Source organism: Rhinopithecus roxellana, chromosome 8 (assembly GCF_007565055.1).
Source record: "Rhinopithecus roxellana isolate Shanxi Qingling chromosome 8, ASM756505v1, whole genome shotgun sequence".
NCBI classification, from domain to species: domain Eukaryota; kingdom Metazoa; phylum Chordata; class Mammalia; order Primates; family Cercopithecidae; genus Rhinopithecus; species Rhinopithecus roxellana.
The window spans coordinates 81,573,243-81,594,632 of record NC_044556.1 but is presented as its reverse complement, the minus strand read 5'-3'; the positions used below and the strand labels follow the sequence as shown (position 1 = coordinate 81,594,632).

The following is a 21,390-nucleotide window of genomic DNA, read 5'->3' as shown; positions in this document are numbered from 1 at the left end:
CCAGCTACTCGGGAGGCTGAGGCAGGAGAATGGCGTGAACCCGGGAGGCGGAGCTTGCAGTGAGCTGAGATCCGGCCACTGCACTCCAGCCTGGGCGACAGAGCGAGACTCCGTCTCAAAAAAAAAAAAAAAAAATAAAATATAATTTTGCCAATCTAGAATCAATGTTAACAGTTTTCTAAGAGTTAAGTTTTTATAAGAAATTCACATTTGAAAAGTGCTGCTGCATTTTTTTTTTTTTATATTGGATGGGCACTTTGAGTTATAGCATTTTGTATCTAGTTATTTATTAATTTTTGAATTTACTTGCTTCCCTGCCAAGTATGACATTGCTATGTAGAAATAGTCTCCTTATATTGAAAGCTTATGGACATATACGTTGTATCTATTTGTCACATACTTATGAACAGATGTATATATTACATATTTAATATTTTCTATATTCACATCCATATCTTGGATTTCTAGACAGCATTGTCACACCTAAACTTCTAGTGCATGCATGTATGCATGTACACATACACACACTGAGTATATTTCATCAGTAAACATTTAAAATAAATTAGTCATTATCTATGATTAACATTAACATGCTAAAATTAGCCATTATCTATGTTAAAAAGTATCTCTCTTGAAGATAGTATCTATTGTCTATTAAAAATAGTATGTAGTTAAGTATTCTACTAAATAAATACTATTTATGTAGCTGTTGAAGAATACTAAAATATACCTTAAACCCAGTAATTTTTAAATAAAACTTTCATCATTTACTTAAATCTGTTTTTATCTAACTGTAAGAACCAGGCTTGTACTACTTGTTTTTCTCACATTACTTTCCCCCCAAATATATGTGAACTCTTCATTTTACACAGTTTTAGGCTGCAAACAAAGTTTGAGCAAAATTTATATCTTAATTAGATTATGTACTAATAACCAAACATTATTAAAATCATCTAAAACTAGTACAATAGAATAGAATTCTGTGTAGGGATACTTACTAAAAACTGATTAAATAAGATGGAAAGGGCAAATGCAAATTAGATAAACTAGACCTATGTTATAAGTTATTCTAGTTCTAGTAAATATTGTTATTTTGATATTTATTTATTTTGGTTATTTCATTTATTTTCCTAGGGTCCCCCAGGACGTCCTGGCTTACCAGGGGCTGATGGTTTACCTGGTCCTCCTGGTACTATGTTGATGTTACCGGTATGTTCTTTTTCATGTTATGGAAATGACTTGATATTTTGTCATCTTTTTTCTAAAGATTATTGTTCAACCACATTGAAGAGCAATCAACTAAAAACCATTGTATGAGGTAGAAATACTTGAAATTAAGCAGCATTTGGAAATTCAGGGAAATTTTACAAAACAAAATTCTGATAAGTATCAATCTCTGAATTAAAACTAAGAATTCATTATTTGATTACACTCTTAGCAACAGAGTTTTTAATAGTATTTCCAATTATGGTTTATCCTGAGTCACATTATTAACATGTTTTTATACGTTATTTAACATAGCATTAATACACTATTTACCATCTATTATCTATACAGCCATAAGTAATATTTATTTGTAGTGTTATTATTCATTGCTCAAAAATTATTTGCTTTATTGTAAGATTCCTTTATAAAGTTTTTGCTGCCCTGGTGTTTTGGGAAAAAAATGTGTATTTTATTTATCAATTTCAATGTCATGAACAAAGTTTCAAGAAATAATTACTTAGAATGAAAAATTGATTCATACTGCATTTTGAGTTAAATGGAGCAAATTTTATAGAGGAATGTTACAGAAGATCTGTTTTATAACATAAGCACTTAAGAATGGGTGAACAAAATAAATAAATCACAAGGAAAATTTCATGTGTATTAATGGATATTCCAAAAAATTTGACAAACAGAATAGAGATTGAGCTGTAACCGTCACTGAACTTGGTATATTTGGAATTTTATACAAATTAATCAATAAAATGGGTAGCATTTGTGCTTAAAAAGTCACAGTGATTTATTCCAGAGGTGTAGAAATTATAACATTTAAAATTGAAACACAGTTTCTAGTTTCTTCTTCTACAGTGGTAACCTGTAGTGTAAAGAACTTCCATAAGAGATAGAGTAAAAACAAAACAAACTAGATCTCATGATTCATTATGGAGTTAGTTTGTAATTTTGTAAAATCCCACCATTTTAAGTAGTTTTTATCTAATGATGAAAGCACATAATTCAACATGTTTGACAAAGCTGATTTTGAATTTCTTAATATTATGTCTTCCAAGTTCCGTTATGGTGGTGATGGTTCCAAAGGACCAACAATCTCTGCTCAGGAAGCTCAGGCTCAAGCTATTCTTCAACAGGCTCGGGTAAGAAAGGATGAACTTGCATTCCCACAAGATGACTGACTCTGTGTCAAGTATATATGTGTGTACATATGGAAGATGCTACCATTATTAATAGAATATTTACTTCTGAATAGTATATTGAACTTACTTAGAAAACTGCTAAAATTATATTTACTTTTCTAGTAGTAATGTTTATTAATTGAAAATTATAGTTAGGTAGCTGACCCATGCAATATTACCATTATATAATTCTAGCAGTCTCCCACCATAACACACAAGATTTCTATTTTTTTTTTTTTGAAGAGTATTGATATATTTACACCTAGTGCACCTTATCTATCACATCCAGTTTTACTCTGCTAACTCGTAAGTCAATGATTGGTTATAATTAAGAGAATAAAATTTGAAACACATTTGTTCTTAATTTTCTGGATTATCTAAGATATCAAGGGTAACACAGAAAATTAAATTTCTTGGACATCGTATATAAGAAAGGAACCTTCACATTTCTTACCAACCCTAATCTTTATAATCTGTAATGTTTTTAAAATTTCAGTTTATGATTTTTTTTAGTTTAAAGCTTCCACTACTTGTAAACTTATAAAATATAGAATTACATTTATGGTTTTTCTTAGTTTCATTGAAATTAGAATATACATAAGAAAGTCAAAAGGAAAGACCAGGGAGGAATTGGAATTCATATAACATTTTTATTCATAGTATTGTTTTTCTTTTTGAGGAATAAGGAAATAAAGGATTTATGATTGGTATGGATATGGTTACCTACTTTCTAACCAATATAAATCACTTCTGTGATAAAATTTTTATTCATAATGATGATGAATTTATGCATGTGTTAAACTATCTGAAAACGTGTGAAAATTGTAATTCATCCTCAATATTTGTTTATGTCTTTCCTAAGTCTATTAATCTGAAAATATATCATTATTTGGTTACATCATGTTTAAAGATAATGAAAAATTAAAATATTTGTTTATTAGATTTTGGCATAATGCAAATCTAAAATTATTTAACATAATTTACTAAAGATTTCTACAACTTATTTTATAAAATACATTGTTTTGAACAATTTTAAGGTAATTATTTGAACTTAAATATTTTATGAGGTCATTGAATTCCTCATTTTATTAGCCCTCTTCACCTACTTGAAAAATAGGTAGCAAGCATTATAATTCAATTTTTCAGATATTTAATCTCAAGGATTAAGAAGTATATTGTCAAAAATCTCATGGTGAGTCAGTAGTGACTTTGGAGATCCTACTGTTTTCATCTCGTGCACTTTTCTAATATGATTTTGCATTTATTTCTGTTGCGGTATTATTTTTGATATCTTTGTGATAAATCTAAGTGTTTATCTCTTGAGCTCTCTAATATTCCAAAGTAGCACACAATACTAATTTAACATCTATCAAATTTTTATCTTTTGTATTGTATGTGTTCCAGCTTTTCAAGTATGCTAATTTCACATTTCTAATATTCAGTGTAATAATAGTGCATGTAATCAGTTTATTATGCCTATGATTATACAAAATAAAACATTCTTCTCTGTAGCATTAGATTTGAGATTTGTTGAAAGGCACATATTATCATAACACTTCCTGACCAGTTTTGTTTGATAGTGTCTGGCTTTAGTTATCATGATTTTTCCTAAACTATTGCTAAAATAATTTTATCTAAAGTCTCTCAAATTGTGCCTACACATTTAAGAGAAAAAGGCTATGCATTATTCTTCAGTAAATTCAGAATAGTAAATTATCAGATATTAGTTGTTCTAAAATCTAGTTTAACTTTTATTTTTGATTAAATCATAGCAATATATGTTACAAGATTTTATATGTTAAAAAGTTTTCAAAATGTCTGATATTTACCTCTTTTGTCATTCTAGAAATTGGCAGTTCTTCAGTAACCCGACACTCTTTCTAGCATGTAGCTATTAAATCTGTGTTGATCATGTGTTACTTAAGGGTAGCTTGTGCATATTCATATTGTACTTTAATTTGCTCTTCCAGGAGAATATTACTGAATTTGATATATTTTGTTTTCTAGATTGCTCTGAGAGGCCCACCTGGCCCAATGGGTCTAACTGGAAGACCAGGTCCTGTGGTAGGTTACTCCAACAAAGATAATATATGTTAAAATTTTCAAATTAGCAGTTCCCTGTGCAACTTCTTCCAGGGATTGTGCATATCTCTGGTTGGTGACAGTAGTGTATGTTTTCATGCTTGCTGTTGTTTCCATTAAAAAAAATCCTTCTCAATTCAGTTTTCAGTACATTTTGATCAAAAGGTCTCAGTAAAAAATTTAAATTGAATAAAGAAAAATGTAATTGAGTCATATCCAACTATTAATTTCTTAAACTATAAGTATCATTCATTTGCCTAACATTCAGTTTCTAAAATGATATTTTACAATAAATCCTTGAGACTTAATTTTATATTAAACAAAATGTTTGTTAAAAAAGAAAAATATATTTGAGGCCAGTAAAAATTATGACAAAATCTTCAGACAAGCAAGATACTTTTTTAAACTGCAGGTTGCCTCAGTATTCCACAAGATATTAGAGAGAGTATTTTCTGTTGTAGAAACTCTTGGAAATAACAAAGTATTATTTTTTTCTTACTAGCATGATAGCAAGCTAAGATATTTCAAATATTTTTGTCTAAAAAATCTTCAAAGACACTAGAATATACTAATGTTAAGTGGTGTAGCAGTTCACAGGATTCAAACCGGGATTTTCATTAATTTTAGAATAGATGGATAAATAATTTATATTTTAAATATTTGCTTTTTAGTATATTTTTTCTACTGTGCTTTCATATGCTCTCACAGACTTTCAAAATATTTTATGAAAATAAATCTATTTACAGAATGTATTATTCTGAAAGTTAAAATCTTATCTGTATTGTACATACTAGACACTTACAGCAAAACTATTGTATTCAAATTTAAATCAAGTGCTTAGTCTTCTAATTATTTAATCTGTTTTACTGGTTATATTAAGGTGATAGTTTTTCTTCATGTATTTTATTCAAGATTTTATTGTGTAGATTTCCTTATATTTATATTTACCATAATTTAGTCAAAATTTTACATTTATTTTGCAGGAATATACAGTCAATCATATAAGCTCAGGTGGAACATATATTCTGATAATGTTTCATAGAATTTAAACTATATAATTTAACACGTTATTAAATATTTATCGTATATGTTATCATACTTTGCCTTTCCAAAATACAATAATATGGCAAATTCTATATCACTTAACAAATGAAATAGAGTTGATTTTCAATTATTTGTTAATGACTCAAATTTACGTAACAGGAAAGTAAGTAGTATATTAGTGTATTATAAAATTGGGGATCAGAAGAATTAACCTAGGTATTTTATTAAAAATAAAAATTTCTGAGCCTCTGAACTTAAGACTCTAAAGTTGTAGATTCAGAATTGGAACCAGCACTGTAATTTTAATATGTGCACCAGATTGATTCCTATGGGCAAACATATTTGAGAAACAGTGCCATATATGATTTAATTTACAAATATCAGGCCGGGCGTGGTGGCTCGCGCCTGTAATCCCAGCACTTTGGGAGGCCAAGGCAAGCGGATCACCTGAGGTTGGGAGTTCGATACCAGCCTGACCAACATGGAGAAACCCCGTCTCTACTAAAAGTAGAAAATTAGCCAGGTGTGGTGGTGCATGCCTGTAATCCCAGATACTCAGGAGGCTGAGGCAGGAGAATCGCTTGAACCCAGGATGTGGAGGTTGCTGTGCGCTGAGATCGCGTCAGGGGACTCCAGTCTTGGTGACAGAGCTAGACTCCATCTCAAATAAAAATAAATAAATAAAAAGAAAAACAAATATCAGTCCTAGGATATCTAAAACTCTATTATCCAAAGAAATTTCATTACTTATCTTGAAAAACACAAGGAAATGGATCCATAGAGGCTAACGGCAGCAATGAGCAGAAACAAGGGAGGCACATTACATTAGCGGTTCTTGTTTTCATTAAAAAACCATTAAGGGCCAGCCTATTTTCCATAGCCTGTTGGCAAAGAGAAAATATTGACAACCATATACACATTCTCAGTGTCATAGCCCAAATTGATTAATTTTAACTACTTAACTCTTTGGTATGAAAGTTTCAGCTTCCTTAATTATTGAAGGTAGGTATTGAGAGAAAAAAAATCGTATTGTTTCTTTTTAACATTTATTATACTTTGTTTCGAAACATGCAAATTTGATGTTTGCATCAAAATGTTAACTTGTTAGTCTTCCAAATATCTTTTAACTCTATAGTCTAAAAAAGTATTCACTAGATTAAGATTTAGAAAAGAAAGTTCTATATCAATATTTTGACATTTGTGCATTTTTCCTATGAAAAATTATTTTAACCACTTGTTTACATCCAGTTGCCTTTATAGACAAATGGAGGACTGTATCATAAAACATGCAGGAAGTGCAGAAAATTTTTTTCCCTATTATTTTATTGTCAATGACTGTGTGACATTTTTTAGAATAAGTGTTGGAGCAAAATAATTATAATCTGTTGAGTAGGTAGTGCTTATATAGAGAGAATGTAATACAGTCAATTAATTAAAAATAGTCTGTTCTATAATTGCATTCAATTCAGTGATTAATAATCTGACTTAATGTGGAACCCCAGTTTTTCTCTTGCAGAAGTTTGTTTGCAATAATTCTTTATTAGAAGCTTGAAAGTCATTATTCTTTTAATTTTAAATTTTGGAAAATTCATGTTACTTGACTTTTTGTATTTCGTAGACATCATGTTAATACTTCTTTTACTTTGGAGTCACCAGGAGGCTATAGATTGCTGACATGTTCAGATTTAGCATAATTTTAATCTTTGTCATACTTTATACAATGTGGTATTTAATGGAATGTGTATGGATTTAAATAAATTAGAATCTTTTAGAACACACAGTGTTTCAGCATGAAGTGACTGTAATCACCATGTTTATTTTTAATGTTCTGAAGTTTTTTGGGGATATGTGTTGCCTAGTGTTTAATTTTAAAACTCACAACTTGTTTATAAAGCAATTTTATGGTTTGTTTATTTATTTTAGTTTATGTGCCAGGTTGTTTTTGCACCTTTTTATTTTTTATTTATTTTTATTTATTTATTTTGAGATGGAGTTTCACTCTTGTCACCCAGGCTGGGATGCGGTGGTGCGATCTTGGCTCTCTGCAAGCTCTGCCTCCCCGTTTCAAGCGATTCTCCTGCCTCAGCCTCCTGAGTAGCTAGGATTATGGGCGCCTGACGCCATGTCCACCTAAATTTTGTACTTTTAGTAAAGATAGAGTTTCGCTATGTTCGCCAGGCTGGTCTCGACCTCCTGACATCAGGTGATCCACCTGCCTTGGCCTCCCAAAGTTCTGGGATTACAGGCGTGAGCCACCAAGTCTGGTCACCTTAATTATGTAAATGCATTTAAGATATATTTGTTATACAGACTTATTATCATTGGAAAAAACAAACCAACCTGGGGAAAATGTGTTAACGCTATTTCAGGGCAATTATAATAGTATCAATAACATCAGGTTCTTGCCATTTTATTATTATACAATTTAGAGTCTAAAAATTATCTGAATATAAAAGCAGTAACATTTTGTCAATGTTAATCCTTATAGTATAAATGGATTAAATGTGTATCTGATTTGGTAATAATGGGTTACTCTACTACTGCATCACAGAGTAGTGATAAATAATGCTTTGTGTATCATCCTATGAGTTCTTATAGTGCACACACAAAAGACAATTTCAATGTGATTTCATGAGGTTAGCTTCTGTGCAGTGCTACATAAAATATAGACCTTTATTGCTCACAAATTGGAATGTAATCAATACATTGAGAAGAGATATACTTCAATGCAAGTGCTGGAGAATTTTACTGTGTTAATAAGATAATGCTAATATGATTAAATATATTTTGAATAATGTTTAATTATTTCAGGTGCAATTGGCAGGATAAAAGTACTTATGAAATTGCTAAATTAAGTGAAATATCTTCACTTTTTTCTATAGGGGGGGCCTGGTTCAGCTGGGGCCAAAGGTGAGAGTGGCGATCCAGGTCCTCAGGTAAGAAATCAAAATTTGTCTTTTTATTCTTGACTGGCTTCTTTGATACAGCATAATTCCTTTGAGAATGCATCAATAGTTCATTCTTTGTTGTTGTTGTTGTTGTTCCTGAGTAGTATTCTATTAAGGTATGAGAGTTTATTTTGAAATTTAAAAATTCAGAGAAAACTGATTACGATATTCGGGTGATTCAAGATATAGTAGCCTTCTCTGTTATGTTTGGTTAACTTTGCCATTAAAAGGATGGAAAATGTTTGCAGCTTAACTGGGAATCGTGTAAAAACACTGATATTAGACTATATGAAAAGGTAGGGAGTCCATTCTTTCCCAAAGTTTGTGAACTTTTTGCTCAATATTTTCTTTTTATAAAATAGATGAATCTGAAAACATACCGCAGTAATTGTTTTGGATTTTAGTTTTCCTCGATTCCTTTAATCCAAAAAGAGAAATGTATTATCAAAGGAAGGATTATTTTCATTAAAAACTAAAAAGTAATTTGTACTGTTATTGTTGGCTCATGCCTTCGGACTGGAGTTCAGAGTACAGTGTTCTCACTACAAAGCTACATACTCTTCAACCTGTAGACCATCGTTTTTTTTTTTTTTTTTTTTTTTTTTTTTTTTCAAGACAGAGTCTTGCTCTGCTCTGTTGCCCAGGCTGCAGTGTGCAGTGGCATGATCTTGGCTCACTGCAACCTTCGCCTCCTGGGTTCAAAGGATCCTCCTACTTTAGCCTCCTAAGTAGCTGGGACTACAGTCATGTGCCACCATGCCTGGCAAATTTTTCGTATTTTTTCTAGAGTTGGGGTTTCACCATATTGCCCAGTCTGGTCTCAAACTCCTGAGCTCAAGCAATCTGCCCTCCTGGGCCTCCCAGAGTGCTCGTATTACAGGAATGATTCACCATGCTGGGCCTTTAGACAGTCTTAATTTTTTATTTCTAGAATGAACATTTCACAGTGATTATAAAAATTATTTAAATTTTCAAATGTGGGTTTCATTATTTTCTACCATGTTTATTATATGCATATTATTTTAATTAACTTTAAATAGCATATGTAGTTAGTTAAATATGAAGGCCTATGTAATATTTGTAGTGGAACTACATTTGACCTATTATTAGCTGTATAATTTCACTTTAAAACATATATATTGATCCCCATGAAAAGTATATATTGACACATTATGGTATACTGCTACTGAAGAAAAAGATAATGAGAATTTTAAACCTTTAATCTGATATAGTATAGTGCCAGTCAATAATTTGCTTCAGGGATTGCCAAATTGTCCTCCAAATTTTTGTAGCTGATTGAAAGAGAGGTGTACCAGGCACTGTGCTGAATTTTAGAAGTATAGTGGGGAAAATTGATTAAAGACTTTAGCTGTTCACAATCTAAATGGGAGATTCAAACATGAGAAAAAACCATTATAATCCAACATTATAAGTGCAATAAAAGGAGAAATATCTAGTAAAGAACATACAACAAATGAGAGAAAGGTGAAAGAAAGGGCATTGGTAAGAGAAGAGAAATGGAATGAATAGTTCAGAGTGTGTTCCATCAAGGGAAATATAAAACTCCAAGGTTTTGGGAATAAAATGTGTAATTATTTATTTTATTTAAATGTAACCTCATGTCTACATATATAGTTAATAAGTGGTATTTTTTTTTGTAAGAAGCCATTTAGAAAAAATAGGTATTTATTTGATAGAAACCTTTTGTCTTCTGCTTTATTTGAACTTTTATGTGGAAATAATTTTCTTGTGTTTGAATGATTAAGTTAAAGCTAAGAGGATCCTAGTTTCTGACACCATCTCTCTTGATGCTATTGAGTTTGTTGATCAAGAATTCTATAATATGGTTTAATTATGATGTTTTGATATAGGGCCCTCGAGGCGTCCAGGGTCCCCCTGGTCCAACAGGAAAACCTGGAAAAAGGGTATGGCTTATTTTCATTGTGCATTTTGAAGGCATCTGCCATGATCATTAGATTTATTTATTTATTTATTCATTTATTTATTTTACTTACCTGCTAGTAATAAGAGTCACTTTGCTTAATCATGCTGTTGGCATTATCAGGGTCGTCCAGGTGCAGATGGAGGAAGAGGAATGCCAGGAGAACCTGGGGCAAAGGTCAGGAGCTCACATATTTTTATATTCACATCCTGTGTGTCAGTTCACCATGTAAAATTTTATATTTAAAAATCCATTTTCTGAATCTGAGAGAATATTTCACATTTAATGGAAAGACTGGAATTGTGATGTTGATGATGATGATGATGATGATGATGATGATGATGATGATGATGGTTTTACAGGGAGATCGAGGGTTTGATGGACTTCCAGGTCTGCCAGGTGACAAAGGTCACAGGGTAAGATACATCTATTCCTTTTTTTTCCAGAGAATGTTATGAAATATTTTATAATTGATAACAATTGGGAAATCAGAAAAAGAAGAAAAATTAATTTTAACATTTGTGAATCGACTTAATAATAATGTAATAGATACTAGGAGGAAAATAGGTAAAATACACATGTGGTATCAGTGTAAGTTCTTTGAATATTTTTAGACATTATAATATTTCTTTTTTGCAAACATAAATTGAATCAGGATGTTTATATACATGTACCTGGAAAATATAAACAGAAGAGCAATGTGGACATTTAATTTTACCTCTAATTTTTAAATAATTTTCTCAACTTTTTCATTACTTTTTGTCTGTGGACATATACTCAGAAGAAAGACATCTGTAGGTAGTTTGTCATTAACACAGTAATATACTAGGCACTATGTTATTTTTTGGTGATGATAAAAGCTTTCAGTACAAGTCAAGAACTTGTAATTTGTGAAGGCTAAAGAAACCATGATCCTGAACAGTATTTCAGCAGATAATTTTAGTAGGAAATTATGAAGACTGTCTCTCAAAAATAGATCAGCTTTAGATCTTCATATCTTTCTTTACCAGCATTAATAATGAGGCTAAGATAAGTTGTAAGAAAATTGGAGAAGAAAAATATAGTGAAAGAAAAGAAAACCCTATGAATGTCTGACAGAACATATAGTGTGTGTCTAACATCTTAAGATCAAGATCTACTTTTATCCATTTTAAAAAATACCAAATTTCTTTCATCCCCTGAGTTATGCAGATTTAATATAAATTATTTAGAAGTAGAAAATATTTAAGTCAAAGTCACCAAAGTATATCCATATTTAATACAATCATCAGCAAAATAAGTTTCTAAATAATTTATCTCAAAATAATTATATGTCTGGAAACTATTTAAGATACTTATTTTTACATAAAACTTTGTATTGAAAATTAAGAGAACAATATTATAATTATAAAATATTATTAGCATACTAACATGTAAAGCCAGTTAAAGTTGTTAAATTATGATTTATCTGCAAAATGTTTTGAGGACGGTAAATAAAGCATATGTTTTCCCTGTCAAATGTCCTGTTTTATTTGGTTTGGATAGTTACCTGATAGACTGGTAAACATTCTACTTATTTCCATATGCTAATCATATTTGTATTGATTTAACAGGGTGAACGAGGTCCGCAAGGACCTCCAGGTCCTCCTGGTGATGATGGAATGAGGGTATATTAATACTTCTTTTCATTTCTTTACGAAATATTTAAAATTAAAACATAATAAAACAAAATCATGTTGAAATGATACATTGTCTAAATGTTCTATACTCATTTATTTCGTCAATGACAGGGAGAAGATGGAGAAATTGGACCAAGAGGTCTTCCAGGTGAAGCTGTAAGCAACTTATTTTTTATTTTTAAGTAATAGCTCTATTTTTTAGGACTAGTGGCTGGTGTTACACATATAAAAACAACGATAAACTCAGATAAATATTGCAGTCTTAGCTAAGCTAACCAGATAATTGCCATGTGAAAAAAATGAAAAAGGATATATAGAGGTCTTCTTTTGTTACAGAGAAAATCTTAGACGATTGAGGGAAAAATCTGTGGAATGTAACATATTTCCAGCCAAAAATGTTACCTTACCTAGTTTTTGTTGCTGTTTCTTTATTTTGTTTTTTGTCCTTTCATCAGTAGCTCCAAAATTTATGTACTGAGAAGAAATGAATCCTATTACCAGAAAAAAAAAAAAAATAGTATGTCACTTGGAATATACCAGACATATGGATTATATCACTTTTCTCCATCAAATATTACAAATGAGGAAACTGATCTGGGAATGTTTACTTGAAGCTAGCTAACAAAAAAACTAAACTAGAAATAGGCTTCCTAATTTTGGTTTTAAATTCCTACATTCTACCTTGTGCCACATTTTAGATCCTTGTCAAGTAAATTCAAGCAAATGGGGGAGAAATTAGATTATTTTATTGACTTTTCTAAAGAAGGAAAAGAAGGTGAGCAGGTGCAGGAGGGGTAAAAAGAAGAGAAGGAGAAATCAAGTGTAAATAAAAATAATTTACGGAACCTCTCAAAAATGGTTTCTGTAATCTGCATATATAGTTACACAGCTGGTCGTTTTCTTTTCTCAGTGAATGCTATCTTAAGAAGAAATTTACCTAAATGTACAATAAATGAGAATCAGGACTCCTCTATTTGTATAGTATATCTGATTGAATAATAATGTTGAATGTTGTCATTGAAATCAAAAAATGACACAAAAGTGTCATATTGAAAATATTAAACTATTTCATATTTTAAAAATTCCCCAAGTGATTCCTATGTAAATTTATTGAATCAAAGAAACACAGTTTCTGTACTAAAAACTGTTATTTATTCTGGCTTTTGGATCAGTATAAACACTAGATATTTATGTTATGGACATCACTTTCAGTGTGTTAATAAAAGATGTCCAGATATTTTTACTCTAAAAATAACCTTAGGATTTCTTCATTGGAAGAGACATGTTTTTAGGACTTTTTTTTTTAAAGGCGTGCTTTTTTCTTTTTCTCCTAGGGCCCACGAGGTTTGCTGGGTCCAAGGGGAACTCCAGGAGCTCCAGGGCAGCCTGTATGTACTGCTGGAAACATTGAAGATTTTCTAGGGAAAGCTTGTTGCCAACCTTTGAGAGGCCATAAAAGCCCTCAGTAAAGAGCCAAGAGTTTATTGCCTTGTTGTATTTGAAGATCTACATTCCCTTTTTTCCTTCTATCTTCCTTCTGATTATCTTACTGTTTTCATGATATATCCCCAGCATGGTAGATTGTCTCCAATGTGGACATGGAAAAGAAAGTATAGGTCTTGTCTCTTCTTTATTTACATTAAATCCTAAAATGATTTTTAGTCGCTTAGGGTAGTGAGTATCATGCTATTAGATTATTCTTTTTGATTTTCTATTTTAGCATCAAAACATATAAGCAACCATACATACTTTTTCTTCGTTGCAGGGTATGGCAGGTGTAGATGGCCCCCCAGGACCAAAAGGGAACATGGTATGTATGTAGCAAATAGTGATAAAATAACCCATCTTTGAATATAACCACTAAGAAGCCATTTTTGTTGCTAAATCTAAAATATAAAGATTTCTTATATTTTGCTAAGTATATTAGATACATTAATATTTTACAATATTTTCCAGAATCTCTTGAGGGAAAACTGTTTAGAGGTGGGTGGAGGAATTTTCCAATTAAGAAGAAAAAAATCTATTGTGTAAAATAGCCCATTAAAGACTTTTTATATTTTCCTCTGGCAGGGTCCCCAAGGGGAGCCTGGGCCTCCAGGTCAACAAGGGAATCCAGGACCTCAGGTAAGTCTAAGCCATTGCAGCTCCTTTGAAATAATGGGGGTGGAGATGCTATCTTTGCATAAGAAAATTGACAGCCTCACAATTTTCTGTGTAGGCCTAGCAATATTTAAAATGTGAATGTAGGAAAATACATCCTTTTCTTTTTTAAAAAAGTTGAGCAAACTTGCAGAAGCCCCTCTCTTCCCAAGGAAAAATGAGTCATTCAATGTTTAGGGAATGCCAGGACTACTAGCCACCTGCAGGAGAGTTCTGAATAGGATCACATTATAGTCCCTTTGCAAAAAGAGTAGCTTGTGTAAAACTCCTCATCATGTTCTAAAATTCTTTGGGGTGTATAGGAATATATGCAGATTCTTATAACTCACTCTATGTACTGTAGTGAGCTAATAATTTGCTGTTTTAAAAGTGTGTTACTGTGATTTGACTTCTGATATATGAAATACATTTTTTAAAAATAGGGTCTTCCTGGTCCACAAGGTCCAATTGGTCCTCCTGGTGAAAAAGTAAGTTAATCTTTTGTTCTAGTAAAGCCTAGTGAACATGTTTGCTTTAGCAATCTTAGGCAGGTGTAAGGTCTGCCTTCTGTTTTTGTTAAGATATCTAGATCGCTCAGCACATAAGGAATTAATCTGGAGTTGACGTGGAAATACAGTGTGGGGAGAATTCATTTATATGTTCTTAAACTGTGAATGATAAAACTTCAGTTACCATTTAAACAGCTTCTAAATGTGACGTTCTCAGCTATATTAATTTCAGGAACATACTGGTACGAGTGAATATTTTCTCTTTATTTTAGGTCTCCTTTTCTTTCTCATTATTTTCCAGAAAAGTAACTAAGTTTGCTTGTGACAAAAGATTTGTAGGAAGATATAATGAAGGGAAAATTGTGAAGTTGTCATTGCCATCATATCTCATATATGAATGGCAAATGATGGTCTTGTTAATAACTCAATGTCTGGATCAAAACAAGAATAAGTCTTTAATTAAACACATGTCTTTTTCCCTGATATCCACTGTCAGAGTCCTTGAGTAATATTTTGTTCCCTGTAGTCATAGCACATTGCTAGCTGGCTCTTTTCCAACACCTTTTTTCTTTCATTATTTTTGTTGATTTCTACAAACATAACAATTTTTTTTTTTAAAAAACTAACAGCTTTATTGAGGTATAATTTGCATACTATAAATATTCACTTGTTTTAAGTGCACAAGTGAATGATTTTTACTAAATTTACAGTTGTGCTGCAATCTAACTTTCAGAATACTGATACCACTCCAGAAATAATCCTTGTGTTAATTTGCAGTCCGTGTTTCCACCCCCTCAGACCTAGCCAACAATTAATTTGCTTTTTATCTCTATAGATTTGAGTTTTCTGAATATTTCATATGAATGAAACTTATGAATAAATTTAATATATTATTTAATCATATGAATGCATATGTGATCTTTATGTCTGACTTCTTTCATTTTAGGTTCATCCATGCCGTAGTACTTTTTTTTTTTTTTTTTTTTTTTTTTTGAGACTGAGTCTCCCTCTGTCGCCCAGGCTGGAGTGCAGTGGCCGGATCTCAGCTCACTGCAAGCTCTGCCTCCCGGGTTCACGCCATTCTCCTGCCTCAGCCTCCTGAGTAGCTGGGACTACAGGCGCCCGCCACCGCGCCCGGCTAGTTTTTTGTATTTTTAGTAGAGACAGGGTTTCACCGTGTTCTCGATCTCCTGACCTTGTGATCCGCCCGCCTTGGCCTCCCAAAGTGCTGGGATTACAGGCGTGAGCTACCGCGCCCGGCCTATGCCGTAGTACTTTTATTAGTACTTTGCTCATTATTTATTAGTACTTTGCTCCTTATTTTGTTCTCATAGTATTCCATTGATTGGCTATACCAGGTTCTGTTTACTTTTATTTGACAGTTGATAGAATACATGTAGTTTATACGTTTTTGCTATTATCCATACCACTGCTGTAGTGAATAATTGCATACAAGTCTTTGTATCGATGTGTTTTCATTTCTTTTGGGTATATACTTAGAAGTAGAATTCCTCGGTTATGGTAAACTTATGTTTAATGTTTTGAGAATTCCACTCTTTTCTATATTGATTGTACCGTTTTTCCTTCCAAGCAAAGATGTATGAGGATAGTAATTTCTCCACATTCTCACTCATGCTTGTTGTTGTCTGTCTTCTTGATTACGATCATTCTTGTTGGTGTGAAATGGTATCTCATTGTGGTTGTAATTTGTATTTCCCTGATCACTACTTTTGTTGAACATCTTTTCCTATGCTTAGCAATCATTTCTATCACATCTTTGATAAAATATCTATTAAACTCTTTTGGTTAATATTCTAATTGGATTATTTATCTAAATATTGAGTTGTGAGAGCAAACATCAGATTTAAGTAGTTTTGAAAGTACTTTTTTCTGTGGATGCTTTAGACATAGATGCAGAGCACTATTGGAAAATGTCCTACGAGTTATGTTAGGTTCTAAAGGTTATTTTTAATATTTAGATCAGGGATTTTAATCTGGGTCACTCATATTTTAGATTAGCACATTATAAATATATTTGTTTTACATTGCACTTGACACCTGCACCTGTTAAATTTCTACCATGATTTTATCATGTATGTACTAGATTGTTAAGAGGAATTTGCTCTTAGGAAAAGTTGTTATATCTGAATTCCCTGTGCCAAGCCAGATAAAATATAGAATCTGGTTTACTGCACTTCTGGTGGTAAGAAAAGAGCTGTCTTACGTGCATACTGCTTCTGCCTCTGATCTGAAGCCAGTAGATTCAAAACCAATCTCTTACCATCAAAAGGAGAAAGATACTCAAGAATATGAGGAAAACACTTTTTAATGATAATACATCTATAATATAAATTTTTTATTACATCTATATTAAAAAGTAGAAATTATTATTTTTAATTTTTTATTATTTTATTTATTTATTTATTTATTTATTTTTTTGAGACGCAGTCTCGCTCTGTCGCCCAGGCTGGAGTGCAGTGGCCGGATCTCAGCTCACTGCAAGCTCCGCCTCCCAGGTTCACGCCATTCTCCTGCCTCAGCCTCGCGAGTAGCTGGGACTACAGGCACCCGCCACCTCACCTGGCTAGTTTTTTGTACTTTTTACTAGAGACGGGGTTTCACCTTGTTAGCCAGGGTGGTCTCAATCTCCTGACCTCGTGATCTGCCCGTCTTGGCCTCCCAAAGTACTGGGATTACAGGCTTGAGCCACCGTGCCCGGCCTACTTTTATTTTTAATGATAGCTATGATTTATTTATTCTGGCTGAGGAGTCTTGTCTCTGAAAATTTGGTAAATAGTAATGTTTTAATTGTATCATGGTATAATTTAACATTTTAATATAATTTAGCTAATGTCATATATTTGTACTATCCAAGAACAATGTTTTTTGCTAACTTCTTATAGCCTGGCTTTTATTTTTGGTAAAAATATTTCATAAAATTTAAGTTAATTAACTAAAATAGATAAGATATTATATTGTTTTTTTCTGATATTTTTGATAAATATACCAAATACATCCTGTGATAAATTGTGATTTCTCCTAAATATTTCCTGTGATTTAATTTCTGAGTTTACTCATATATTAATTGCTCAGTAGCAATTGATGTTACATGACTGTCTTGAGTCCAGTATAAAATAACAGGACACAAAATAAATATTAAAGGGAGGAATTTTGAAGACATGGATAGGAACCTAAGTTCATCCAGATTGCAATGCTGCCACGTATTAGCATCGGCTAATTTACCTAAACTCTTAATCGATACTATTTCTCGCAATTCTTTGAGAATGTGGATAATGAACATAAATTGCCTAACATGGTACATAGAAACATTCAATAAACTTTAACTGCTTTATTAAAATCTAAATATATTACATTCTTTTAACTTTTTTTTCCCCACCCCTCCAGGGAAACAGCAAACAGTAAACAAAGCAGACAAGATATTCTGCTATCATGGAACTTCCATTCTGAAAGAGATCTCTTCATTTTAGTTTGTTTAAATAACAATCTTATAGTGCAAGAGTGTTAATATATCTTGCCTATTATTTATTTATTTTATTATTATTATCATTATTTTTTGAGATGGAGTCTTGCTCTGCCACCCAGGCTGGAGTGCAGTGGAGCCATCTCCACTCACTGCAACCTCTGCCTCCCAGATTCAAGCAATCCTTCTGCCTCAGCCTCCCTAGTAGCTGGGATTACAGGCGTGCACCACCAGGCCCTGCTAATTATTGTATTTTTAGTAGAGATGGAGTTTCAACATGTTGCCTAGACTGATCTCAAATTCCTGGCCTCAAGTGATCAGCCCACCTAGGCCTCCCAAAGTGCTGAGATTACAGGCGTGAGCCGCCACCGCACCCTGCCTCTTGTCTATTCTCAAATATATAGCAACATAAAAATTCCGTGCAATATTTATTACCCAAAAGGTTATTGTCATACAAATATCACATTTGCTGATAATAATAATTAATGAAATAATTGTTTATATATTACATTTCGCTTTGAAGAAATAAAACCACTGCCTTGAGAGTGAAAGTTAATTTAAATGACAAGCAAAATGAGAGTAAAAATTTTGTGTTTTATGATACTTATTACATGGTTTTAAATTGCTTGATTGAATATGACTTTTGTAGACTGGTGAAGAAGGTTGAAACATTCAAGACCCTTAAATGAGGTGTAATTACTTTTGGTTAAAAAATCTTAATTTTTCAATTTAAAGGTTACTTTTAATTCATTTTTGTCTTATGCTGATTTGGTTGAAACTTTCTTGTAAAACTGCAATGTCAGGCAATATGAATACAATGATTATACTTTACTCCCTGAGAATGAAAAAAGCCCAAAAATATGTCCAGCATTTAGGCTTGCTGATATGTCCTTGACCTTCCCATTGATTCTGAATCCTGGACAATAACTTGATGTGTCAATAATGATGACCTGGGCTCTGGGAGCTTGATAAATTTAATATTCTTAGAAGAATGTCTACTTTTCTCCCAAGAAAAGGTCTGATTCCCAAGAAAAGATACTGTCACTACCAAGAAAAGGTAGTGATTCTTATCATGTTCCAAACTTAGAAATGGTCATGTTCAATGTGATTTGAAACTCTGTGTGGTTAAACAGGGATTAATCTGTTGAACTGTTACTTTATTATTATCTTGTTGGTTACCTATTAGGATATGTTCTTTTTACATTAAAATAGATTTACTTTCCTTCATTTCCTATGAATAGTTATCACACCATAACATTGCACAAAATATTTTTTAATTTTTAAAAATAAAAATGGTGTTTCATCAATGTTACTATGTAATGGGGTTTCATCAATGTTACTATGTAATTTTTTGAATTAGTACTTATTAATATTATTGAGGGAAATAATACAATCTTTACCTCTTTAATGATATGAATCAATATATTTCTGATCTATAATGCTTTCCTTTTTGTTCTCTAAGCTTTGATTTATTGTGGTATTGAACAATTAATTTGTTAATTTAAAAAAGACACATCTAAGATTATAAGCAGGCTAAAACCTAGCATACCTGTGACATGTTACATTTAGTTTTAATTTATCTTTATGTGGCATTTCCTCCACATAATATATTCAAAAGTTATTTAAATGTTTATTACTTATGGATTGAATCCAGTGACTCAGGCTAAGAATTTCATTAGTAGTATATGTACAAGTTAAAGCTTTTTAAAATTATTTTTATTTTTTTAATAGTTTTTTTTCTCTATTTGATAAGGGACCACAAGGAAAACCAGGACTTGCTGGACTTCCTGGTGCTGATGGGCCTCCTGTAAGTAACAGCTACCTGGTCATTAAAATTTCTTTACATTATCTTTAAAACTAGATTTTACATGTGTTTTAGAAATGATTATATGAGGTTAGTAATAAAAATAAATTGAGCCAGTATTTAAACATTGATCTCTCTAAAATACCTTTTATCATGTCACTTCTATATTGCAAAATCTTTAATGAGTTCACTGTAGCTTTTGCAGAAACTCATTTGGCACTCTAACCTAGAACCTCCGCAGAATCTTATATATTTTTTTCTTTTTACTTCCTCCTTAACCATTAGCTCCAGGTAAGCAGGTCCACTCACATTTTCTTAGCATAATCTAAATTTTCTATCACCGTATCTTTCACAATTCTGTTTCCTCTCCTAGAAAGCCCTTCCATCCTCTCCTTCTTTTCAAAGTAGCTGTTTCTATGAGTCCAGGTGACGTTACTCACCATTGATAAATGTTCTCAGACATCTTTCATGAAATACCTCAGCCTACAGGGATTTCTTTCTTTTCTGGAAATATAGCAATATTTATTATTTCCCTTTAAATAGTAATAAATAATGAAATTGTGTAACCTCTACAGTTATTATATTAAAAACGTTTGTTATTTACAGATTTTTTTCCTCTTTAAACTATATATTCAGATTTTTTAGTGCTAGGATATAAGATTTCTCATCCTACCTCTCCTTGCTATTGAGTATAATTGTGATATGGCTATAATTTTTATTTACTGAATCTCAATAAGTTGATTATTAACACTGTTACTATTTATGATCATGCTGTATATTCAGCTGTCTCATCCACATGTCTTAGTGCCCCTTTGAAGGTGCACATATGATCATTCGATTAATTTGCAAAATATAAGGCAATTTAAATACCTTTATATAAGTCTTTGAGGCTGGGGATGAATTACTAATGAACAATATGTATTATTTGATGTCCTTTTTCTAAGCTCTCTCAAATGCATTATGTATTTGAGGAAACTTACATCCATCACATATAAGCTTATTATGTTTACTTCCAAATGCCATAGTTTCCAATTTATTTAAAGTCATACACACTGATGCAAAAGCGTTCAATGTTTTTGAAACTTAAAGAGTAAGATCTTAGTAGATTTAATAACAAAAGAAATACTTTCATAGTATTATTAACTCTGTTTATATAACATCTTATCAGTGTATGTTTTTGCTAAATAAAGGGTCATCCTGGGAAAGAAGGCCAGTCTGGAGAAAAGGGTGCTCTGGTAGGTTACAAAGTATCCATCTAAATGTCCTATTAAAAAATTTCCAAGAGAAAATGCCTAATTTGGTCATCTCATATATATAAATTATGTTCATATAGTTATTTTGGGTATAAAAAAGATATCTTAGACTACTTTTAATTTTATATTAGTAA

At 31.8% G+C, this 21,390-nt stretch overlaps 1 protein-coding gene across 1 annotated transcript in view; it reads left to right on the top strand.

Moving 5' to 3' along the window:
- COL11A1 (collagen type XI alpha 1 chain) overlaps window positions 1–21,390 on the top strand; it is a 225,766-nt gene that overhangs the window by 86,024 nt on the left and 118,352 nt on the right. Inside the window, exons 12-26 of the mRNA XM_010356796.2 lie at window positions 1,135–1,209; window positions 2,274–2,357; window positions 4,404–4,460; window positions 8,405–8,458; window positions 10,342–10,395; window positions 10,536–10,589; window positions 10,775–10,828; window positions 12,005–12,058; window positions 12,182–12,226; window positions 13,405–13,458; window positions 13,836–13,880; window positions 14,141–14,194; window positions 14,653–14,697; window positions 19,953–20,006; window positions 21,194–21,238. Coding sequence (XP_010355098.1) covers window positions 1,135–1,209; window positions 2,274–2,357; window positions 4,404–4,460; window positions 8,405–8,458; window positions 10,342–10,395; window positions 10,536–10,589; window positions 10,775–10,828; window positions 12,005–12,058; window positions 12,182–12,226; window positions 13,405–13,458; window positions 13,836–13,880; window positions 14,141–14,194; window positions 14,653–14,697; window positions 19,953–20,006; window positions 21,194–21,238 — 828 coding nt within the window. The remainder of the gene's footprint in view (window positions 1–1,134; window positions 1,210–2,273; window positions 2,358–4,403; window positions 4,461–8,404; window positions 8,459–10,341; window positions 10,396–10,535; window positions 10,590–10,774; window positions 10,829–12,004; window positions 12,059–12,181; window positions 12,227–13,404; window positions 13,459–13,835; window positions 13,881–14,140; window positions 14,195–14,652; window positions 14,698–19,952; window positions 20,007–21,193; window positions 21,239–21,390) is intronic.